The following is a 26,377-nucleotide window of genomic DNA, read 5'->3' as shown; positions in this document are numbered from 1 at the left end:
GGAAGCACAGGGGTGCTCCCGCCACGGGTTCAGATCCTATATAGGAATGGCCGGTACGCTCACTGGCTGAGCGCGGTGTGGGCGACACCAAGCCAAGGGTTGCGATCCCCTTACCGGTCACAAAAAGGCAAAAAAAAAAAAAAAGAAATTTTTTTCAAGTATTGGATAATTTAGACTCTTGATGAACATAACATCCATTTAAACATTTAAGTGGGGTCTTAATTTTTATGTACTGGCATTTCCTTAAGCAGAATTAATAAAGTAGTTAGTCAAGGACATTACTGCCCTCCATTCCCAGGCATCCTACCTCTGACAAATGAACATGTTAGTAGGAAATAGTCACTGGGAAGGAAACAGTTGCCTAAGTAAAAAATGGAAGGTAGGAACAAAAGAAAATGGGTCCAAAACTAACCAGGGTGTGTTCATGGTACTTTACATTTTAAAATGCTTTCTCATACATTGTCTCGTTTAACCTTCAAAATTCCTAAAGTAGAATTATTGTAGCATTTTACAGTTGAGGAAAGGGAGGCTGGAAGAAATTAAGTAAATAATGGATTATAAAAAACACACCTCAGAAGCACTTGTGTACTTAAGTGTTAAGAAGGCAGATGGTTTGTATATATCTGTTTTCCCAAATAATATGAGTCACTCAACCTTCAGCAAATATATATACTGCTATAAATGAGAGCTTCCATTTGGAATAATTTCTCCTTTTTTGTTTCTTTGGCCAATTCGTTCAACTATGATCTTACAGAACTAGTTCTCGAGAAGTGAAATATCAATACTCATAAGCTTGGCAGCTGAGATTCTTATTTGCTGGAAAAATTAGTCTCCTGCCATACAAAATAATCACGGTATCTCTGAAAAGCACAGTATTGGAGAGTATACAAGCTCTCCAGTCGACTGCTCTTAAGCTTTAACCTCAACTAAAGATCCACAGACACAGTGTGTATATGACTATTTTAGGTTTTATTTCAGTCATTTACTTTAAATTTTGTACAATCTGTTTGCAAGTTAAATATGCTGTTAATTTTTCATTTTTTGAGTATCTTATAAGGCAGTTCATTTTTCAAATAATATTGAATCATGGGCTTCAGTTTGTAATTTCCTTTCATAGCATACACACCCTGATTTATTTGTCTCAGTTTCATTCCACACATTTATTTATTTGAGATTAACTATGCTAAGGTCAGATGTTTATTTTCTATTTCCTGTTGAGAAAAAAAGAATCCAAAAGAAAAACATGACTGAGGAAAAAATTCAACCATAAAACCTGAATTTCACTGGACTAAAAAAATACACAAATTAAACTTGATTTCAGGAGTTGATAGCATGTTTTCAACTGTACTGGCCTCTGGAATATTTTAAGTGTCTGGTTCCTTACTGTATAAAACTTGAATCATCATGTCACTAGCTGCATTGGGTAAGACTGATATTTTTATTGGTCTGCTTTACTAATTGTTTGAAATTGCCATTAATGCCTACAAGCTACTTTCTTTTTACTTTGTTCTCCTTCTGATCCACTATAGACAGCCTCGGGGGAAAAAACCTCAAACGACATTTAGGAGAATGTGCCACACTCTCCAAGGAGGGGCCAACTAAATAATCTGACCTCTCACAAGGAGATGACCTCCAAGAGTGTGATCCAGAAGGACTCCGCCCAGTTGATTTCCCAGAACTATGTAGAGTAAAACCATGGCTCTTGGATGCCCTCAGGAAATGAGTCATTAAATGGCCGAATCTTCCTGATTCCTGAGAATTTACCTCCAGAGCTTGGGAAATTTACTGAATTAAATACTTCTCTACTCTTTTAAATAGAAATGTTGAACACAATTAACCTTTTTCAGAGGCTTGGGGTCATCACCGTTTTTTGTGGCAGGATGGATAGGAAACTGCTTTGGTGGAGTGGAAAAATAACTGGCTTTGGAGTCAGAAGCCATGGGTAACTTCCTAGCTGTGTGATCTTGAATTTATGTCTGTGCTTTAGCTGCGTTCTCTATAAAAACAAGGTTAATAACAGATTGACCTTCTCTGTGAACAAATGGGCTTCTAAGTGAATGAATGAGATGATGGGTAGAAAAATATCCACCATCACACCTGTTCCAGCACATACATTTAATGATTTCGAGTCAGCTGCAGTACCTCTGCGTGGTTTGACTCAGTTCCCGCTGTAGCCCTAATGAGCCCGTGACAGGCTGAAGCAGTCAGCTCTCCTTCCCTCACATGGATTTCGTCTTGTGAAAAGTCATTCTCTTCACTGCTGCCGATGGCCTTCAACTTGCTCCCATCAATCAAAATAACATCCATTATCTCTTCATCACTAATCCAGTGAACACTCAAGTCATCTTGTAACCCATCTGTTTCTATGCCGTGGGTTCTCAGATGTGAAGGACAAGTAACCCTCTCCATTTTAGGAATGTAGGAATGTTCTTTGTCAAGCATTTGTTCCAAAGCCTGTCAATCCATCATCATCTGAAGCAAATGATCCCCATAGGCACCAGAGTACTTTTCTCCAAGCTTTTCCAATATGCTCAACACCAAATGGAATTCTAGGCACGTGTAATTTTAAAAAGCTACATCCAAGCTTATAGGAGATTCAAAGTCCTGTGTGGTTCCTGTGTGACAGATCAATGTGCTCCTGGGATCCTGGCTGTAATAACACTTCATAGCCTGAATGCACTCTGGCTGATGGGTTAGCTTAGAAAACAGAGAGGGGTGGGCAGGAAAAGTCTGTCCATATTCCTCATTAATAGGAACCAAGGAGATCACTAAGGGTGGGGAGAAGAGGGGGTACATGGTCTGAATATCCACCTCAGGAACTGGGGGTAACCACTGGCTTATAATGGGTAGGAGCAAGGGGCGTTAAACATCTTACAATGCATAACCCTGCATGATTGAGAGTTGTTCTACCCAAAATGTAGACAGCGCCAGCGCCACTATTCAAAAGCACTGCTTGTCATTATGGAATTGTCCTCTGGCCCTAAGGGCCCTGGGATAGAGATTTTATACATTGTATTAATCGTGTTTCTTTCCACAAATATTTTTTGAGTACCTACAATGGGCCAGGCTCTCTGCTAAGGGCCCATGGCAGTAAAGTGAAAGCTGTCCTTGCTCTCAAGAAGCTCTGTGGTGGAACAGAGACAAGAAAACGAACTGACCTGAATGCATTTGATGAGAGCAGATACTGACAGAGGGAGCCTGAGCTGGCTGGAGCACATGGGAACGGAACAAAGGAGCAGGCCCACGGTGCTCACCAGGGTGTCTCCAGAGGAGACGATGCTTTACTAGGAGGGGAAGTGATAGGTGGGGACTGAGGGCATCTGAGCCCGGGATCACTATGAATGGAACATCCCTGTGGCTGCCGCACTGAGAACGGACTGGAAGGGGAGGGGGGCAAAGGCAAAAAGGGAGACCAGTTAGGGGAATAATGCACTATTCTAGGTGAGAGGTGACGGGACCATGGAGGTGGAGAGAAGTGGGCAGATTTTGGATATCCTAATAGCATTTACTGAGTTGATTATTGCAAGGTATTTTGACATTGCTTTTAAGCCTTTTATGAGAATTATCGTGTCATCCTCCAACCCTGCGAGGTAGGCAGCATCATCTTAACAGAAAATCAAAACCGTATTCTGTTAGAATTGTCATATTAACTCACAAAAGGTATCATAAATTACACTGGTGCAGTGGATGCAGTTCTGCACCAGCCACAGTCCTCTTCGCGCTGGAGGCACTTACCCCCCAGCGGCCAGCCAGGACTGTTGGCTTCAGATAACTCAGAGCCCAATTGCCTCGCCCAAGGCTACACTGCTGTCCTGGGTGCAGTGACTGGTTGACAAGGAAGTATAAAGGTTTGCTCTCTAGTCTCCAATCCTGACAACTCAGGGGCCATCTCAGCCCCAGGGCTCCCTGCAGGACCAGCAGAGGCTTCCCTGGGAACTGCTTTGCCTAGAAAAGTCCGCTCTGTCCATCTTGCTTCCCGGGCTTCCTTCTCTGGTGCTCCTGAGGGCACTGCTTAATAAACTCCCTGCACGCAGACTTCCGCCTTGCATTCTGTTTCCTGGGCAACCACACCTCAGCAAGTTTTTTAAGTGAAAAAGTAGTATAAGGCAGAAAAAAGACAGCCAGAGAGAGCAAAACTTTTTTGAAGACAAATTATGGAGGTTTCATTTTGAAATTCAGTACATAAGTATGGCCACAATGTGACTTAAATTATAGTTTTTTTTCTAAACAAAATAATGTTTAATAATGTATAACTTCTTGAATTTAATGAATAAAACTGTCAGATTGAATTAACACAACATATATACATAGTGAAGATGTAATTTCATCAACGAGAGAAAACAAAATAATTCCAAGTGTCTTCTTGTGCTATTGGAAAGCATATTCAGACTTTTATAAATGAAAATACCACACCAGCCAAAGAACTCATCTCCACTTTTAAATCTGAGTAACAAATGATATTGGAATTTTAATTCTTTCCAGAAATACATGGCAGCTGGTATCCAAAGCCACTTCTAGTCATGAGAGAGTTATTTTATTTTTATTTTTGGTGGCTGGAAGGTATGGGGATCTGAATGCTTGACCCTGGTGTAATAACACTGTGCTTTAACCAACTGAGCTAACTTGCCAGCCCTAGAGAGTTATTTTAAATACACTGTGTAAAAAAGAACTTTTAAAATACTCATTGACTTCTGATTTTAAAACATGTTCAAACTTCATCAGTTTTATAAATAGCATTTTTTAAAGGATTTTATTTATAATATATTGATATAATCAAGACATCAATGACAAGTGATTAATTAGACATGGTTAGATTTTTTTAGACTCTAATGATGTGGTATCTTCTCAATACTCATTTATCACTTTTTCCACATACACTTACAATCTAATGGAATCTCCTTACAGAGTTCCAGTTATCCATACAGGTGGGAATCCACAGAATTGTATCAATAGGCACTAGCATCATCACAAGTCTCTATTTTATGGATTCAATAAATTCCAGTCAAAGTTTTTAGTTCCATCTTTTCCCATGTGTTAGCCAATTAAATAGTGAGTGGAAATTCCTTTGTACAAAAAGTATTAACAGCACAATAAAAAAATTAGTTATGGCAATAGAAAAGAGCCTGGTCAGGGACTTCAAACCCTTTTGAAAACAGTTTTCTTTCCCTTCAGATTTTCTGTTTAAAACATCAGTAACAGATATATTATTAGTGGACGAGGCCACTAAGGGTCTCATGGTTGCCCAAGCACACTTGAGTCACCTTCAGGGCAGGTAATGTATCTCCTGTTTGACAGCATTATTGGAGGGGGTGGGGGTCTTTATACATTTCACATTGAAACCATATCTGTGAAAAGGAAATAGCTGTCTGTGTGACTGAAGATCACAGCCCTTCTATCAGGATGAAATCTTTCACATGGCTGATATCCAACCACCTGGGGCACATTAGCAAATCTGGGTGCAACAGAGGCTTGGCAGGGGCTTATTACAGTGGGATGGGAGGGAGAGGGTACAAATGTTAACAGATGAAGTGAGCGAACATTTAGTGGAACATGGGACAATCTGCTGCTGACAGTGGAGAGACCTTCCTGATACAACTGAACAAAGAAAAACTTTATTCTTTTTCCCAGTGCAGGATTCTTGATGACCAATTCATTATAACCACTAGTAATTGAGTCATGTAGGGAATTTAAATGGCAAATAACAAAAAACAGATTCCAAGACTCTATTACCTACAGTGAAAATTATTTTAAAACAGTTCGTTAATTATATCATCAGATTTCTAGATGGGCTTTATTCCCTGTAAAACACTGGTGGATACCCATAACCTGATAACTTTGTAAGCCCGGGCCCTTCTGCTCCTATGGGTTGAGTTACATGACTGGTAACAGTCAGTTGTGTTAACAAATATATTTCAGTTGTAGTTTTTATTGCAACTGCACAATATAATGAAATATTTTGCAAACTGAAAAAAGTTAACTGTGAAAAAAGAGTTATTTCTACGGAAAAGAAGTAAATACTCTGGAAATATTCAAAAAAAGGAAATGGTTAAAAAAAAATCACTGTTGAATTAAATGAGTGAAATAATTGTAAAAGACTAGAGAAGAAAAATCAGAAGACTCTCAGTCTACTCAAACTACTTGAAAGTATCTTTAAATTTTTATTCCAGTCTAAAATATCAAAGTTGATAATCATAGCAATAAATTATGGACATAGTTTTTGCAGATTCTAATCCATAGACTCCTATGCCAATGGGTTTCTGATTGTCCAACCTATAGAATCCCAAGCTTTATATAACTGCAATAGGTATAAACATAGAGCTTCCCTTCACAGCAAAGTAAAGCTAACACTTGTGTTTGGTGAGGATTTAAGGGAAGGGTTTTGACATTTTTCTTTGATGATTTGTGTCTTAAACTGAATCCATAACCTCAGCTGCAGCATTTTCCAGGGGAGATCTCCCTTGTACTACAGAGATATAAAAATGAGATATACCAGAAGGGAGGAGAAGTCAGTGGTACTTCTGTATAACCTAAAAAAGAGAGTTTGGGAGCTGGCCAGTTAGCTCACTTGGGAGAGTGTGGCATTGACAACACCGAGGTCACGGATTTGGATTCCCATACTGGCCAGCCACCAAAAAAAATAAGTAAAAAAAAAAGGGAAGTTTAAAAGAAGCAGAATATCCATGTTGTATATAATTACCAACTTAATATAGTGCTATTTTTAGAACTGCAAGGCAGCCAAAAAGAGATTGGTATAGATATAACCCTCATGACTAATTTCACCATTGCCTTTGGGATCTATAGTCATTACAACAGTAATGGATAATTGCTGGAACTGATTTTAGATAATATCTCCTTTAACTTTGCATTTCCCTAACCAGTCTCTTGCTGTGTGCAAATATGGAAAACATCAGATACACTAAAGATGAAGTAGGGGTGGAGTAGTTGGGAGAGAGAGGAATCCCTGTCTCAGCAACTTCCACAAAGAAATAGTAATATCAAAATAAGGGCAATCTTCCAGTCACGAAGGATAAATAATCATCAAAACTATGAAATAGTCCTGGTATTTTCCATTTCTCCCTAATACAAAGAGTGACAGTTTATTTTTTAAAAAGCAAAAACAAACACATCCATGTCCATGGAAAATTTGTCACAGAAGTATCCACACAAAAACTATAATACTTTAAATCACAAGTTTTGTGATGCTGGTCTGAGAGCATGAAATATTTCACTAATTACTACGCTGTATATTTATAGCTTTAATTGTTTTTCCCTATTTCTCAAGGGAGATGTTTCTTTCAGAAGCACAGTTGCTGAAGCAAACACTTTTTTATTGTTTCATGGGAAAGAAGCGGACGTACCCAACAAGCTACTATAATTCTGTAAAATTAACTGCCAGAGAATTTTGCTTAATTTATACCTTTGCTCCAAGCTGTGCCTTAGGGTCTGCCTTATTTTTTTGTTTGAACTGGATGGAAAATAGCCTGTTATAATGAAAAAAAAAAATGTAAAAGATACTGATAAGTTTCCATCGAACCCAGTATTTTCAGGCAAACTCACTGCTGTGTTCCTCCTTTCATAGACTGTTAAACATTAATTAATTTTCAAAGCCAAAATATACTTGATGAGCCCTTGAAGAATACGCCTTTTTAAAAGTGATATTTCCTCATTGCAATACAGTATGTGTTCATTTTGGAACAACTGGAACATAAAAGAAAATATAAAGGAAAAATTTAAACCATAATCTCACCAACCAGAGGAGAGCATTATAAACATTTTGAAAACTGTCTTCCAGTGAAAGAATATAATTCTTTATTAAATCTTAAAAACTACCTTCTATTTCTTAATAAAAACTTCTATTCCTCAACAAAAAGCTTTGTTATAATTATTCCTCTGGGACTTACATTTCTTGTCATACATGAAAAAGTATTTGATAGAAAACTTGATATGTATGCTTTACAATTTTGCTATACTGAATATTAAGTAACAGGTCCTAAAGTCTAAAAGATTTTGATTGATGAAAAACATGATTGTGTAGAACATTTTTCACAGGATAATTTAAACAATCAGGCCAATTACTTTAGCAATGACAATTTCAAACTAAGCTTTGAGACAACCTTAGTAGGCACTTTAGTGAAAAGTATGATTTGCTTGATATATGTATTTTAAGCATGTCCGCAGGTAGAACAGACTCAGAAAATCCAACCAAATGTGGGCCAATCTGTGGACATATGGAAACCTCTTCAAAAGACCTCTGTGAGCATCATAGTATTCAATAAAAGAGAAGATTCACCTTGCTTTATTTTGCCCACAGTTGGAGATTCCAAGACTGTTTAGTTATAATGTCTTCATGTGCTGAAGGTTAAATGCATTTATTATCTGGGACCTTTTAGAGAAAGCATATTGAAAGTTAAAGCTGTAATTCAAAAGAGTTCCTACACATTGCTGCTGCTAATACAGAACTTAAATTTTTAGTTGCCCTTAAAGTCATATCTAAGGACATGTTTGGTATTCTCTCTTCAAGTGGACAAAAAGAGTGTAAGGGAAAGTAAACACACACACACACAAACACACACACACACACACACACACACACACACATTATTAACATATTCCCAACATTGTAACCAAGAGTTCTATTGTTTTCTTTCTATTTAACATAGCTATCATACTCAAATGCCTTCATATAAATCTTTTCAGATGTGGGATACACAGAGCTTTCACGTACATACTATTAAAAATTCATTGGAATAAATATCCGGAGAACTTATCAGTATATTTTGGACAACCAACTCCTGTTTACATACATGTATTCAGCCAAGTGTCACTTCTTTGCGTAGTGAAAACTTTTACAAGAAAACACCAAGAGTTCAAGCAAGGTAGAGTTACCACACCAGAGCAGACTTGAACGCTGAGCCAAAAGATTCTAAGTGCAAAACCTACACCACCTCCAAGGATATGTCCATTGTCAAGAGAAACAAGAACCCCATATACCGGGAGGGATGAGTGAAATAAACAAGGGTCTTCACAGCAGGACAGCCAACCCCCTCCCCATATGGCACTTACTTGAGGGCCGTTCTGTAGTGGTAGATTGCTTCTCTGTTCCGACCCTGGTCCTTCAGAAAATTGGCATAGTTGTAGTGAACCTTGGCATTGTGAGGCAGAGTTTGAACGCCAGACCTAAAATTAACACATTAAAAAGAAAGCAACAAAGAATACTATTATCAGATTCCTTGTGTTTTATTCAGAGTAGATCAGTGAACCTGTATTTCAAATGTCCATTGTATCCATCTAAAACAAGGATTCCAAAATCTGTGAATTACATGATTTACTACATTGTTTTCTTTGGAAAACAATGAAGGCAGTGCACTGGTGTGCACAACTGAACGTGCTAACTGCGCATGAACACAGCATTCTCGGCAGGTAACATAGGGCCTTTTTACCTGCTAGAGCCATACCTGGAGCCTGGGACGGGCTCTGTCATCTTTCCTGAGACTTTTTTTGGGGAGCACAGAAGGGCCCAATTATAGACCTGAGGGCACATTATACAACAGGGGAAACACATAACCTTGCAATTAGGGGCCAATCTGGCTTTCCTAACTTAGGGTGCAGGGGACAGAAGACGTGGCAACACTGGGGCTGCTGCAAAGTCAGACCCTACAGAGGACAATTACAAACACGTTCTTATAGGGGGCATTCCAGCACTGGGCCACCTTCCTTCATTTCATGCCTGTCTCAGGGGCAGGCTTCTTACTCATGGAAACTCAATGAAATAGCTATGTGGTCTCTGTATGCGTGGTAAAGAAACAAAGAAAGCAAAGAGTAAATGGTTTTCATATAATGAGAACAGCCCATAAATGCAACCTCCTCTTTAGATGTGAGGTGAGATGGAACATGCGATGCCCTTTACTCTCTGCCTTCTTTCCCTTCGTTCCCACCACTCTACTCTCCTTCGATGTGGGAAGGAACTACGCAGTCGGTTAGTGTGGAAGATTCTCCTGCCTCCCTCCCCACCTACCAAGTCCCTGCTCCCTGCTCGGCATGCACAGTCCTCAGGGGTGCCATGCTGGAAGAAAACAACACTCCAATCCCAGGAGTGTGCAAGGAGACTCAGAAAGTTCCTTATTTCTCAATTATGGTGGGTAGTAAAGTCAGGTTTATTTGAGACAAATATCACATCTGGCCCCAGTATGGTCTGGAGTGAATGAAAGGAAAAGAAAAGGCAAAAGTTAACATAGGCCATGCCAAATCACTAAAAAGAGATCCATGCCAGAGTGGGCTGCTTTGATAAGTTTGGTTTGCAAGCACTTCTCTGAAGTAAATGGTACAGTTGTTCAATATCTGTGTAGAACCTCTTTGGTGCCACATGCTGTGTCAGATGCAGGAGATAAAAGAGGGTCAGAGTCCCTGCCCTGGAGGAGCTTATGGCTGTGAGCAAATATGGGCAATTAGGAAATAAGGGTGATTACAAAACGGCTTGTAACACAGGAGAGCAGGGTGTCAATGAAGCATGACATCCATTCTAGGGACTAAAACAAATTCAAATTTGCTAGATCACAAAAGGATATGTCCAGGAGTGGAGGGACCCCAAGAAGCCTGGTGAGCCACCCTGGCGACTTTGAGTTTTATCTGAAGAGTAGTGGGGAGTCAGTGCAGGATCTTAAACAGAGAAATGAGACCAACGGTCTGGCATCTGAGGAGGACTGCTCTGGCCGCAGTGTGGAAATGAACTGGGAGGAGGAAAGACTGGAGGCATGGAATCCTTACGCAGCAAAGCCGTGGCAGGAACTGCAGAGAAGAGGAGCGGCAAGGGCGAGAGAAGGGGAGGGAATAAGAGTGGAGCCCTGGTGAGACGAAGGGAGGACAGGGAGGGACAGAGAGAGGGAGAGCAAGTGAGACAGCGAGAAAGAGCGCGCACGCAGGAACGGTCAGAACTTCAGCAATGGGCACAGGAGGAGCGGAGGATTCAGGGGACAGTCAGGAAGCAGAGGAGGCAGGGTCAGGCCGTGGCAATAGACGATTCTCTGAAGAACAACCCTGCATGCTCAGCTCAGTTGAGTTTCTTCCTTCCTTCCTTCCTTCACACTTTATAGTCTTTTTTTTTTTTTTCTTGTTTTTCCCAAAATAAGTGGAGATTACATACAAAAATAAATCATTGTGAGAGGGATGACTGCAGACTGGCTTCCCTACCGGTTAAGTTTTTTTTTTTTTTTTTGAATTAACATTTCTCTGTACTAATTTGGGCAAATTTTTAAAAAATAAATGGAGTTTTGTTCTCTCCTTCTAAAAGTGCAATGTATTGTTGTGGTCTTTTCCTTCTTTCCTTCATTCCTTCCTTCCTCCCTCCTTCCCTTCCTTCCTTCCTAGCAGCCAGGGGGTTTAGGAAGTGACAAGTTGGGTAAAAGGCATAAAGAAATATCACAATTTGTAAGAATGAATATGCTAATAATAAAAAATAAAAATTAAAAAAATAAATGATATAATTATTGTATAGATAAGGAAATGAGGCTTTGCTCAGAAACATTAAAAACACTGCTTAAATGGTTACCATATTAGTCTCCTCAAGCTGCCTAAGAAAATACTACTGACTGGGAAACAGCAATTTATTTCTCACAGTTCTAGAGGCTAGAAGTCCAAGATCAAGGTTTGGCTGATTCAGTTTTTGGTGTGCGCTCTGTTCCTGCTTGTAGATAGATGGCTGCCTTCTAGTTATGTCCTGACATGGACTTTCTTACTGTATGCACACAGAGTGTGTGCTCTGATGTCTCTTCCTCTTCTTAGAAGGGCACTAGCCCTATTGGATTAGGGCCCCACCCTTATGACCTCATTTAACTTTTACCATTTCCTCACAGGTCCTACCTCTAAATACAGTCACATTAAAGGTGAGAGATTCAAAAAATAAGTTTGGGGAGAGCACAAACATTCATTCCATAACACTGTGCCCCTGGTCCCCACAATTCATTTCCTTCTTACATGTAAATACATTCATTCCATCCCAATAGCCACAAAAGTCTTAACTCCCGCTAGAATCAACTTTAAATTCTGAAGTCCAAGTCTCTTGTAAGTATCATCTAAATCAGATATGGGTGAAACTCAAGGTACAATTCATTCTGAGGCAAAATTCTTCTGCAGCAGTGAGCCTGTGAAACCAAACAAGTTATATGCTTCTAAAATACAGTGGTGGGGCAGGCATAGTTAGACATTCCTATTCCAAGAGAGAAATTTGAAAGAAGAAATAGATGACAAGTCCCAAGCAAGTGCAAATCCTTGCAAGGCAAATTGCATTAGACTTTAAGGCTCAAGAATAACTATCTTTGGTTCAGTGCTCTCCACACCAGGTTAGCTGTCAGCCCCACGACACTGTGGGGGAGGGGGCCTGCCCCTTCAGCCCTCTGCAAGGGCCCCATCCTCTGAAAATGAGAAGGAAGCAGCCTTGCTCCCTGGGTCTGTGGTCCCTGAATTGGCTTTGGGATCATTTTTCCCTTTCCTTGAAGAATAACACACGTTCACAGCCTTCGTTCATTCTGTCCCATTCTCCCTGCTTCCTTCAGTCCCAGCTGGAAGTGTTTCTGTTGGTATAATCCCATATCTATTCCTGACTTCTGCTGAGATGGGTGATTAGATCTCTGGTTCACATCCAAACGAATCTCCTTATCAAATGGTTATTCAGCCACATCCTTAATGTTCTCTTCAGAACAAGCTTTCTCATTTTGTGCAACATGAATAGGCGGAGAATTTTCTAAATCTCCAAGTTCAGGCTCCTCTTCTTTTCTTGCATTTTACTATAAACAGTAAGGGGGACCCAAGCCACACTTTTAGTACTTTGTTTAGAAATCTCCTCTGCTAAATATTCAATTTCATCTGTCCCAAGTTCTGCCGTCCATGAAACACTAGAACATGAGCACAAGCCAGGCAGATTCTTTCCCACTTTGTAACAAGGATCACTTTTCTGCAGTTTCCAAGAACATGTTCCTCCTTTCCATCTGAGACCTTACCAAGATAGCCTTTAACTTTCATATTTCAACTAATATCCTGTTTATGATTGTTTATGTATTCTCTAAGAAGATGGAGTTTGTCTCTGCAGCTCCCCTCTTTTCTTTCTAAGCCCTCAGCAGAATCACCTTTCGCATCCACATTTCTAGCACACACCTCAAAACTCTTCTAGCCTTATTCAGTTCCAAAGCCACTTCTACATTTTTTGTTATTTGTTACAGAAGAACCTCATTTCTCAGTACCAAAATCTGTATTAGTCTCCTCAGGCTGCTGTAACAAAACAACATAGATTGGGTAGCTTAAACAACAGAAATTTCTTTTCTCACAGTTCTGGAGGCTAAGAAATCTAAGACCAAGGTTCTGGTTGATGCAGTTTCTGGTGTGGACTCTCTTCCTGGCTTGCAGATGGCCACTTCTAACTACGTCCTTGTGTGCCCTTTTCTCAGTGTACGTGCACAGAGAGCGAGCTCTGGAGTCTCCTCCTCTTCTTATATGAGCACCAGTCCTACTGCATTAGGGCCCCACCCTTATGACCTCATTTAACTTTTGTCACTTCCTCATAAGTCCTATTTCCAAATATAGTCAAATTGGTTGTTAGGGCTTCAACATATGAATTTGTGGGGGACACAAACATTTAGTCCATAACAATCACCAAGGCCTAAGCTCTTAACCGTAAGTGAGGGCACAGTGCTCACCAATCAGAAGCAAGAGATAAAGCTATCCAAATACCACCAGGTGGCTGCAACTACAGGCCCAACTGATGCTGGTCGAGAACTAAGGCCATCTGCCTAAGGAACCCTAATAGGGTAACATGAAAGCTTTGAAGATGATGCAGGAGGGGATCAGTTTGTCCTCTGTAGCCACCTCATAAACTTAACCCACTTGGGACCATACAGCTAGTAAGTGGCAGGGATGAGATTCGGACCCCAGGAGTTTGATGCTAGATTTTCTGTTCCCTCACCTGAAGAGAGGCAGTGGCGGGGGAAATTACACAAAACAGACAGATGGGCTTGCAGGCTATTTGGAAAGAAAACCCCTGGAATTTATTTTGATTAAATGAGAGGGGAGACAGTTGATGAGAGAGAGGAAGGATTTAAGGATGAGAACCTAGTTTCTGGATAATTGTATTTTAACGTATCACCCTTCTCAGATAATACATTATCATTTAATTTTTAATTTAAAGACTAGATTAATAAGGGAATTCCACACAATGTATTAAAATCTGTTGAGGAAATATGTTAGGGTGATGTACCCTTTGTTGAACTTTTGCTGAAACAGTCCTTTAGAACCAAGCAAAGACTGCCCCACTTAAAATCCACTGGCTGAGTGTTTAAAAAACCTTCCAAAGGAGAGACCTGATAGGGAGCTGGGAAGCTAGAGACCAACCCACGGGAAACTCATCTTCCGAAAGCAACAGACCCCAAACTACATACAGCTGCCTCAGTGATTTAAAATGTACTGCAGTGAACATTGGAGCGCAGATGCCTCTTTGAGGTAATAATTTCATTTCCATTGGGTATATACCCAGAACAGGGATTGCAGAATCACATGGTAATTCTATTTTTAATTTTTTGGGGAACTTCCTTACTGTTTTTCATTCACGACTGTGCCAATTTACATTCCCACCAAAAGTGTGCGAGGGTTCCCTTTTGTCCACCTTCGTGCTAAAACCTATTATTGCTGAACTTTTTGATAATAGTCGGTCTAACAGGTGTGAAGTGATGTCTCACTGTGGTTTTGATTTGCATTTCCCTGATAATTAGTGACACTGACAACCTTTTCATACACCTGTTGGCCTTTTTAATATATTCTTTGGAAAAATGTCCAAATTTGTTTATTGCTGTAGAGTTGTGTGAGTTCCTCATATATTTTGGGTATTAATTCCTTACCAGATACATTGTTCACAAATATTTTTTCCCAGTCCATAGGCTGCCTTTTCATTTTGTTGTTTCCTCTGCTGTGCAGAAACTTTTTAGTTTGATGTCGTCCCACTTGTTTATTTTTGCTTTTGTTACCTGTGCTTTTGGTGTTATAGCTAAACAATCAGCCAGTGTCAAGTAGTCTTTTCCCCTTATTCACAATAGCTTAGAGATGATAACAACCTAAGTGAACAAATAAGTGAATAAAGAATTGTGATATATACATATAATGGAATATTATTCAACCTTATAAAAGGAGATGGTGCCATTTGCAGCAACATGGATGAACCTGGAGGATATTACACTAAGTGTAATAAGCCAGATACAGAAAGAAAAATACTGTATGATCTCACCTATACGTGGAATCTAAAAAAAAAAAAAAAATTCAAATACACAGAAACAGTAGAATGACGGTTACCAGGAGCGGGCAGAGGGAGGAAATAGGGAGATGCAGGTCAAAGAGTACAAATGTGCAGTTATGCAGGATAAATAAGTTTAGAGATCTAATGTACAACAGAAGAACTATAATTAATAATACTGTATTGTACATTGAAAATTTGCTGATTTTAGGTGCTCTTACTATGAAAAAGAAAAAAAAGGGTAACTATGGAAGGTGATGGATATATTAAATTGCTTATCTATAGTAATCATTCCACTATAGTAATCATTATGTTGTACACCTTAAATTTATACAATAAAAAGAGGGAAAAAAAAGTAAGAAAGAGAGTGGAAGAAAGAAGTGTGCTTCCTTTTTCTTTTTCTCTATTTCATGCTCTGGGTTAAAGAAGTAGAAATAAATATCACAGACGGTGTTGATGAAACTCTGGCTTCCTAAAGAACACCTAATGCAATGCCCACTGTTGGGACCAGCTGAGGTTGTTAGAGAGCCTGAAGGTTGTATCTGTATCTTCCCAATGTACAGATGCTGCAGATAAAAAAAAAAACAAAACAAAAACGGCATGTCTAGTGAGGGCAACGTACACTATTAACCTGTCAGCGAGCCAATTCCAGGTCTTGTTAAAAACAGAGATCAATACTTATCTTGCTTTCCTCTGTGTTCACTCACTTAAGCCTGATGTCAGGGTTCCAAGTCTCTGTACTGGCTTCCTCAGGGCTGAAACAAGATGGGATCCACATGTGACCTCTTCTCTAAAAAGAGCCTGCTGCAGACAAAGGAAAATGCCTACTCCTGTACAAGAGTCCTTTCCTCTGCTTTCAAGATGTTAGTTGTCCAGCAGTCAAGAAGGAATTTGCTCTTCATGAACCTTATGAGAACTTGTTACTCTCGTGATGTAAGGAATCAGACTTTCCACACCTCACAGATCAGGAGGACCTGAAGGGTCCCTGGGACTATTTCAGCCCCTCTCTCTCCCTCTCATTTTACAGAAGAGAAAGCCAAGCCTCAGAGACTGGCAGAAGCTTGTCACAGGTGCTGTTGTATTTGCATGACTGCCAAAGGCATTTCCTACATATTTTGTAGACAGTTCCATTTAGGGGTGGGTGCTAAAATACTAACACTACCTTTCATTTATGATACACTTATGGTTTACAAAAGCTTTCTATTTGCATGCTAAAAATAATAAATAAATACATAAACAAACAAACAAACAAATAAATAAATAAATAAAATGCAGAGCAGGTAGCTAGGATTTTAATATAATTTTTTTAAATGGATAGTATCCAAAGTGAATTTAGCCACATGGGTAGGATCTGGGTCAAAGTGAAAATAATGGCTTAACAAAAAAATCAAATTTCTTTCCAGGAAAATTCTTGATTTTTTAATCCAGATTTAAGTACTGCATGATAACAGGTAGATTTTATTGGCAACTTGGATTAAAGCATGGATATAACTGGCAGGTTTACTGGAATTGATGCTTTCCTCTGTGGGATTAGCACAGTTATTCTAATTTATGTTTCACCCAAGGAACAGACAATCAGGCCTGTGGAAACCTGGTCCTTGCTGAGGTCAGGGCATTGTTCGATGTCAGCAAGAGGAAGCAATAATATTCCTAACAGGCAAACAGAAGTGGGTGGGGTGACTAAAATCCCAAGAACAAACTGCTTTTCCCATTGTTGCTTTTGACCTTTCTGTTCTCTCTGTGATATTTTTCTGTTATGTTTTTCTCTAGGCTCTCATTTTATAATGAACAGTTTATGAAAAAAGGAAAATAAACTACCAGCCAAAGGCAAACTTTCCACATAACTAACTGGCCAGGTCACTCTTCCCTCCAGGAACAGTCTCCCCAGGTGCTTTCTTGATGCTCTGATTTAATACTCCCAAGTGTTTTAATGGGAACATTCAACTTTACACACGTTTACTCCACAATGAAACATAATTTTCATAAATTATACAGCTGGATCCAAAACCCTGTTAATAACTACAACGATGATTATAAATAAATATCTCCCATTCAACTCAGGATTTTAATGTGCATTTCACATTTCTCTGTCATGCTTATTTGCAGAAGACTAGAGATATAACAGAAATAACACAAAAGCCATTTTAATCAGGTGTATCTCCAAGGTTTTAGAACACGATTTGTTTTGTCGGCATCACTGGACGATAGGTCAAGTGAACCACCCCTAAATTCCTACTTTGATAACAAACAGGATTTTTTTTGTTTTTGTTTACTTGTTTGTTTTAATTAGCAGTGTTCAGCCGGAAGTTAACAGAAGAGGCAAGTAAAAGTATTCTGTAGTTCTCCTCAATTTTGACCCTTGCTTTGACCTGAGGTATCATAATGGCGCACACAGGATGGCCAGTACTATGGAAAGCTCATTCTAAATCAAGCGTGTCAATGTGTTTACATACAAGGGCACTTCTAAAAGTTCATAGAAACGTTCATTTTATCTTTCAATTCTATTTTTCCACGAACTTTTGGCAGTACCCTCATATTTTCTTTGGCCTCTTTTTTGAGACAATAGCAGAGTTGAAGAGTTGCAAAAGAGATTGTAAAGCCTAAAATATTTACTGTCTGAACGTTTACAAAAGAATTTGTCAGTACCTGGTTTACATTCTCTGCCCTGGGAGGTCTGCTGATCTCTCTGGCTCAGTAATTCAGAGAAGAGGAGAGAGACATGTTTCCTATAGAGCAGGAGGATGACCTAGGCCATAAGTTGTTAACTGGTGGTCCATGGATTGCTTATACAGTCCATGAATGGGATTTAGAGACCCTGAACTGGATGCAAAAGAAGATATGTTTGTCTTTCCAGGCATTTTGAAGATGAGGGTGGGGCTGGGGGGAGGGTTTAGTTTAATCTAATCAAATTACAATATTATTTACTCCAAGGAAATGTAAGGTCTGGGCTGGTACTAGGCCCAATCAGAGCTATGCAGTTATCCGTTATACTCTTTCAGGTTAAGAAATAGAATGATTTCTTGTTATAAGAATTTAAAAAAATACACCTCACAGCTATGATTATAAGTCAATCTCCACCCCCCTCTCTTTGTTCACACTAGACCTAGCCTCGGTTAGAAAACAAAGTACAGAAGAGGTGTGGTAAAGTTTATGTATCCTTTGACTTTTTTTTACCCCAAGTTTGGGTTCAAATCCTGACTCCTCCTCTTAATAGCTATTTCAGCATGAACTACTTACCCTCTCCAGGACTCTGATGAGAGTCCTGGAGAGGGTAAGAACACAAATTCTAGGTTCTGGTGCTTTTTGTGTGTAAGGTTCTCGCCCACAAAAGAACACAGCTATGACAGGACCCTGCATCTGTATCTCCTAATAATACATGTCACAGTAGGATCTTTTTTGTGAGAGGAGGCCTCAGCTCGAAAGGCTGGAGCTTGACCAAAATTTGTATTTTCTCCAATACAAAGGCCTCTCTTATGATATTCTGTAAGATTGCTCATAGCATTGATAAGAAAAACCATCTCACATAATTAGTAAGGCCTCAGAGTGGCCATATGTCCTGGGAATGGTTGATGGGTTTATTGTCTGGAGCAGAGAGAACACCAAAGAGGGGCCTCTGCCAAGGGCTTCACCATCTCTAGAACTACTGTGATGTTTTCTTACTTAATTCAACCAGCTCTTGGTTTTGGCCATTATGGCTAATTTATTTTTTTTCACATCCTTTAATACTCAGCTCAGGCCTACAAAAGAATGATCCTTGAAGGCCTGAGCTGATCTTAGTCACTTACCTGCACGGATACAGTGTTCTGTGTTTAATGCTACATTATATTTAAATATATTCATGTGTCTGACTCCCACACAGACTTTCAGCTCCTCTATAGACAACCTTTCTCTCTCTCTCATATCCTAGAACACAGTGCAGAGTAATAATATGAAAACCTTACACAGTGTTTACCACATGCCAGATACTGTCCTATGTATCTTTGACATACTATTTTATTCTTATACCATACCCAAGAGATAAACACTAATATCCTAAACTTTTAAATGAAGATACTAAGGCACAGAGTGGTTAAGTAACTTGTCCAAGATTGCACAGCTATTAAATGGTAGAACTTGGAGCAGAGCCAGAAAGTCTAAACCCAGAACCCATACTTAACCACTAACCCTATCCTGCCTCATAGATTCTCAGTAAATGTTTGTTCAATTGACCTGAACATTACTTAGTACAGATGAATTCATATAAACATCTGTTCTTGAAGGAAAAAGAATAAATAATTTTAAAGTCTCAGATTCTTAAAAGTTTTCTCAGGATATAGATCAATGATAATAAACAAAGTTTTCTAAAAAATATCAATAGCTTTGATTTTCATATTATACAAAATTAAACTTGACCACCAAAGGCCTTTCCAGGCACAAAGTCTCTTTAGGCACACATGTGGAATGGTTGTGTTTTAGTAATCAACTGTTCACTTATTACATACTTCCATCTAAAAGAACAGAAGGTTCTGGATGTAAGGTCAATGAGTTTTTCGTTGTTTTTCTTTTTTTAAATTGCTGGCATCAGCTGTAGAGGGTTTGAACACTGACTCGTTGTCTCTGAAATAAATTGCTGACTGCCAAAATCCATCCCCAAAGTTATTCTGATGAAGCAGTAACAGCAGACACAACTAGTTAATACCTTTATTCAGGCAGAGTTTAAAATAGGGCAGAACCGGTTTTGAGTTTCTCATAAAAGCACTGACTTGAAAGTGAAAGAAAAAAAAAATTAAGCCAACAGAGTGTAGGAGGAAGTTCTATTACTGACCTTCAGTACCCCTGCGTTTACAGAATGACCTTAGCATGAGGCACTGGGAGGGAGCGAGTCCCTTGTGGTCTGTGAAAACTTGGTGAATGTGGGAGAGTATGACAGACACTGAACAGAAACTGAAGCCTGACAGTAACTGTGCAGATCTGTGTAAAGCAAACTTTCACAAAAAAACCCGCACAAAAACCTTTACATTGCAACAATGCCCTACAGTAGCCACTGAAATAATGACGATGACAACGACAGTGATGACAATCCTAGAGTAATAATAAATAAAATAAAAGGATATGCATGCCAAGCTGATTACTTTTTGTTTTCTATTTTTTAAAAAAGTCAAATTGCCAAGTAGTAAAATCCGATACATTATTTGAATATAGTAGAAAAGCAGAGTGAACATTTGTCCTGTTTGTTCATTCATTCATTTACTCATTTGTTTATTTTTGGCAGCTCAGACTCTGTTGTCCCTTTTTGCAGTACTTGAATTTCCTGCTGGGAAATTCCCTCTTGCCTCACTTTGTGACATCTTCATGGAACCCCAAGGTGCTCTGCCTGCCCTACCTTCTTCCTTCCAAAGAAGTCAGAGGAGGCTGCCTTGGCAAGATCAACCAGCTCAGTGCCCTGGTAGGGACAAGGAGCAGGCACATGACCTAAGTTCAAACTAAGCAAAAGGATTTTCTTTTCCTAGGACTTTGATGAGAAGATAGGAAAAAAAAATAATAATAATAACTGGTGTAAGTTTACCCATTCATTCCTGAGAGGGTGCTCACGACAGGCTGGCCAGATGCCCATTTCCTGTCTGCTGCATGCCATGTTCTTCACTTCCCTTCAATTCTATGCACTTTCCTACACTATTTCAATAGTTTCTCCCTTTCTCAAGTGATCCCAACTCTGTTTCAGCTGTTCACGCCCCAAAAATAAGTGCTGGGTACCAGCTGAGCAGGGAACCAAGTGAACACCATGTTGACTAAATTGGCCAATTGGGCCGTAAATGAGGACAGAAGCTGGAAGAGGACACAGACTGGAAACTTCTGGGGGGGCTGAGATGCCACATGTGTAGTGTCGGAGAGCACAGGTGAAGGTTACCGGGGTTATGGCATTCACGAGATAGACTAAGCCCCAGAGACACAGCATGGTGAGCAACCGTCCCAAAGAATGTTTATACTTGTGACAAAGTTAGGACTATAAACTGACATTGTTACATTCAGAAATGGCTGCCACATCACAGAAAAACCTACCAGGAGATGAAGGAGGCTTCCATTTTCTCATTCAAAATTAATGTTCAAGATAAAGCAACTAGATCACAGATCATAACTCAACATGCTGAAACATACTGAAGAAATGTACTCCTTCGTGCTGTGAGCTCACCTTTCCCATTCACTTGACTGAGTGATGAAATTAGTCTGATCACTTTCATTTGGTTTATAGCTGATTTTACAGCCCAGCTCATCATTAAGACTGTTTCCATCTGAATTCACAGACCCAAAAATCTTCCCATGAGCCTTACTTTCATAAATTCACTTATAACAAGCTCACGTTAAATTTTACATAACATTATTTAAAGTTAAAACCCAAAATAAAATTACATCTTCCATTTAAAACGTCTCTAAAAATAATTTTCTGGATTAATAAATACTGCCAGATCCATGTTACCTCATTTGTTTAGAAACAAATATATAAGTAAATAAATAAATAAATTCACTTTTATCTGTCTAATCGTACCTGAATAGGGACTCTCTCGATAGCCAAATTTCATTCTGCTTCACAGTTTTCCACGAGAAAAGCAACAGCAACAACACGGTGGACACAATCAAGGTGGTGGCCCCACATCGATTTAGCCAGGTGCAGAGCTTGCTTAGTCCATGCACAAAAAGGATGCAGTAACCCATGCTGGAAAACAGGGTGGAAGGAACAGGGTGAGCATTCTGCCTCCTATAACTAACTTTCAAATAAAGCTGGAGAAACAAATATAAACTCTTCTATCTTAGACAACATGGACATGTCAGTTCTCTAAAGCAATACCCTAGCATGTTTGCTGGGTATTTGGCACTAATGTGGAGAAAATAGGTTCATCTTGTAGGCTCAAAGTGCCCTGGATTTCAGCAGATCGGAAATCATGAAAAGTCCCACATGTATGTTCACAGGTCCTGAATGGACCCTCTGACCCATGCTCCCTCATGTCACTGTCACTGTATAACCCTTTTGTTACCCTATGTCCAAATTTGGAGATTATACTGCAGCAGGTCACATTATAGCTTTGTAGGGGACAGTCTCCGAGAGCTCCCTATCAGGTCCTGGGAGGGATGCTGGTCACCAGTGGTCATCAATCTCTGTTTCCGCATATGTGATGTCTAGTGTGTCCCCCACTCTCACTAGCCAAAGCCCTTCCATTTTGGAAAATCCACCCACAGGCTGCCACCTGAGCCTCACAGCTTGGAGTTCATCACAGACAAGCTATATTGTTATGATTCTCTTGCTGAGTCTGGCCTGGCTTTCCCGAAAGGCATAAAGAGTTCACGTGTTATCTGAGTGGCACCGTGGCATATCTATATCCTGTCTCTAAAAGCCTTTAGCTCAGTGAAACATGGTCCCTCATGTCATCTACACACCCACAGAGATGCTGCCTGCAGAATGGACTCAGAAAAACACAAACTTTTAGTTTGTACCCATTATTGTGGTGTGTATTTTAGTCAAAATCCACTTCTTTGCAGAGATGACTACACATTATTATAAAATATCTTAAGAAAGAAACAAGCTTGTGTAAAGAAATCTTAATTAGTCAGAAAATAATACTGTAAGAAGCCCCCAATAAATACAGCCCATATGCTTTTCAATTATTTCCTTCTCTCATTTATGTGACTGGTAACACGCTAGGCACTAGAAATGATGAATAAAACACAGGCCTTTCTCTCAAAGAACTTGAGTCTAGTGAACCAGGTTGCTCTTGTAATAGGAAACTGAATATTCTCCTTCCTAACACAATTTCTTTGGAAAAAAGCAGTTCTCTACTTTCCCTCTGTTCTCCTTTTTAAATGTCTGTGCTTTGATATCTGGTGTAGAAAAACAAGAGAGAAACATTTGAGGTTTGTGATGTGGAGACACTGGGAATCAATTCAAGTTAGAGGTTCAATTCCTCACTTCAAGTCCCATAAGCCAGCTGGTCCAGCTCTCTCAGGTCTTAGGGTTCACCATTTGGCCGAAAGGAGTCACCTTCCTACTCATCACTGGGGGACAATGATTTGAGCTAAGGAGGCCCATGTCTCCTATCCCTTCACTCCAGGCACTGGATTTGATTGCCACAGGTACCTTGCAGAAGCCCTGCACATGCCAGAACAAAGTCCCTAATGCAAAAAACCACATATGCGTGTGCGTGCGCACGTGCACACACACACACGCACACACACACACAATCTAAAAATCTCTTCCCACTTCCACAAGTCCCTCCTTCAACTTTAAATGTATGAGCCTTTCTTTAAATACTTTGTTACTATACGAGGACCTTGCTAATCATTACTGTGCCCAACCACAATGGCTGCTCAAGTTCATGAAGCTGCTTGCCACTTGTTTCTCTAGCCCCAGCAAAATAGCAACCCAAGCTGAGCAGGGTGATTCTAAGGCCATCTGAAGGCCCTCTGGCCTCCATATTTTCATTCATCAGATATGAAACGAACATCTACTGTGTACCTAACACTATTACAGATATCAAGAACATACCAGTGAACAAAACAGACAACAATCCTTACCCTTGTGGAACTCACGTGGGTGGAGAGAAATAGCTAATAAGTAAATAAAACACAGAGCATGTACACAGTGATATGTTACCTGGAGGAAAGTTAAGCAGGGAGGAGGTCGAGATTTTAATATGGGTGGTCAGGGAAGGCCTCACCGACATTTGAGCAAAGACCTGACATGTGTGGGGAATGTGCCATGCAGATACCCCCATCTGCAGTACCCCTCTCTGCCCACTCCTGCCCACACAAAGCAACACTGCTAAGAGCTAACAATTATGGAGCCCATCTCTCGTGCCCAGCACTATCTGTATTTGATCTTAGCACATCCTCACAACCCTATGGGTCACCATGATTAATGTTTAGCCCATGAAAATACTGAAAAAGAGAGAGGTTAACTGACTTGATGAATTAGGTCACCCATCTAGTCAATAGCAGAACAAAAGATACAAACCCAGGAACTTCGGATCCCAGAACCCCCGCTCCATATGCTGTCCTGCTGTCGGGGTTTTGACCTGACTGTGTTCCTCACACCTCATCGCAGGCCATCACATACTTTCTTCCTAACTACTCCATTCATGAAATCTCAGTAGTCATTTACTGCCTCCTTGTAGGAAACAGAGCTGCCATCTGGCAGAACAGTGGGGAAGAAAAACCCTGGGATTCCAATAACTCAGAGCGACGGCCACCAAGTGGCAGAAGAAAAGAATAATGAAGACAACAAAAAAAATGACTAGCTACTTTATGTCTGTATGTTTACCTAGCACTTCCTACATGCCAGACACTGTGCTAAGTGCTTACCTGGGCCTGTCCATATCTGTAGGACCTAGAGTAAGGACAGTACTTTAAATATACTCTCTAACGAAGAAACATTTAATCCTCAGTATCCTCTCATCCTCCCCTTTCATAAATGAGGAAACTGAAGTTTAGAGGAGTTAAATAAAATAACTTGCCCTCAGCCCCAAATGCTAGTAAGAGAGTCAGATGTGAAGACTCATTGCCCTAACACTATGCTATAATCTAGGGGTCAGCAAAATTTTTCTGTGAAAGGCCAGATAGTAAATATTTCAGGCTTTTCAAGCCATGAAGTCTTTGTCCTTACCATTCAACTCTGTCTTTGTAGCAGGAAAGCAGCCACGGACACTATATAAACAAATGGGCAAGGCTGTGTTCCAATAAAATTTATTTATAAAAACAGGCTGAGGGCCAGCTTTGGCTCACAGGCCATACCTAGTTTGTTGACCCCTGGTACAACCAAAATGAAGGACACTGTTGCTTTCCAGTCTGCACAGGCATCTGTATCAAGTAACATGGGAATCTTTTTCCTCAAAGTCCTTGTATTGACATATGGTTTAAAGAAATGTTAAGCCATACAAAATAACCTCTACTTCAGCTTGCACATATTTAGAGAGTATTACATTTTTAAAAACCTGACACAAATATCACAGAGATCAAGATGTTTCTCCATTACGAAACTTCATTTTCAACATCTGCTTTAATGCAGATCTCAGCAGCAGGGGAGAGAAACTTGCTCTTTCCATCGCTATGGGCAGGATAAGGCCTCATTTTGAAAGTGGGAAATTAAGCAAATGAGAAACTACATGCTTTTCTGGCCTCCAGGGAGGTGAAACCAGAGTCCAGGTTGCTCTGGTTAGTCTGGTTAAGGCAACCCTGGGCTGCTCACTAGGGACCTCCACACCAAGGACAAAGGAGCCGGTACAAACCACTGACACTTAACCAAATCATAACCTGAAGAGCCAAAAGCCAAACTGGCTGCCAATGTATGGTTTAGCTCAGTACTAATACGCATTTGCTGAGCACGTTTGAGAAGCACCATTGCTGCCTCAGAAAACGGAGGAAAACCTGCACACACAGACACCATCTCATTCACAGGCTGATGCATCTCCAATTTTGTTGATGATTTTATTGACAAGCTGCTCAGCATGCAACACTTAAACAACTGAAGACACATGCATTTCTTGCTTACACTTTTATGACGCATAAAGAGAATTTAAAGGAAACAGCAAACCATCAATGCTTGTCCTTTTGCATTAGAATAAAAGATGTTTCAAATCTCTTATTTAGGAATTTTGTTAGCAGCTAACCATTGTGTAACAGTACCACTGTACCTTCATGAAACTTGCCCAGAAGCTTTTAAGTGATTTAAAAAAACCAAAAAAAAATCCCCCAAAACATTGCCATTTCCACTCACTGAAAAGATGACAATTTTCTACCTCTGGCCCAAGCATTTTATGTGTGTTGTGACTCCGCTTTCTGTTTAATTATATGCAATGAAGTATCTTTTTGCTATTAAGTAGAACTAAAATTCTACTTTTTAATTTGTCTGAAAGCTCCAATAACCCACTGAGAGTACCTGTAAATAATGTTAACAGTACAAGAAAGATACAATCTTATCATTTTATTTCATTAAAGAATTCCCGATTTTAGACAGTCTACGTGAAACCTATCCCTAATTAAATTCATTCCAATTGGGTGAATCCCCACCTGGCAAATTATCAATGGTAAGATCTTATTCCAGTTCCATGGATGTTGATCTGAAATGATTAAATGATAAAGCCC

The 26,377-nt window shown here is 39.8% G+C and overlaps 1 protein-coding gene across 2 annotated transcripts in view; it reads right to left on the bottom strand.

The window, feature by feature from the left end:
* The window catches only part of TMTC1 (transmembrane O-mannosyltransferase targeting cadherins 1), a 281,941-nt gene that overhangs the window by 61,401 nt on the left and 194,163 nt on the right, over positions 1-26,377 (bottom strand). For both annotated transcript variants that reach the window (XM_063074874.1, XM_063074875.1), the window contains 2 exons: positions 21,792-21,959; positions 9,064-9,177 (listed from right to left, as the gene is read on the bottom strand). In XM_063074874.1, the coding sequence (XP_062930944.1) occupies positions 9,064-9,177; positions 21,792-21,959 (282 nt within the window). The remainder of the gene's footprint in view (positions 1-9,063; positions 9,178-21,791; positions 21,960-26,377) is intronic.

Source organism: Cynocephalus volans, chromosome 12 (genome assembly GCF_027409185.1).
Source record: "Cynocephalus volans isolate mCynVol1 chromosome 12, mCynVol1.pri, whole genome shotgun sequence".
NCBI classification, from domain to species: domain Eukaryota; kingdom Metazoa; phylum Chordata; class Mammalia; order Dermoptera; family Cynocephalidae; genus Cynocephalus; species Cynocephalus volans.
This window is presented reverse-complemented; position numbering and strand designations above follow the sequence as displayed.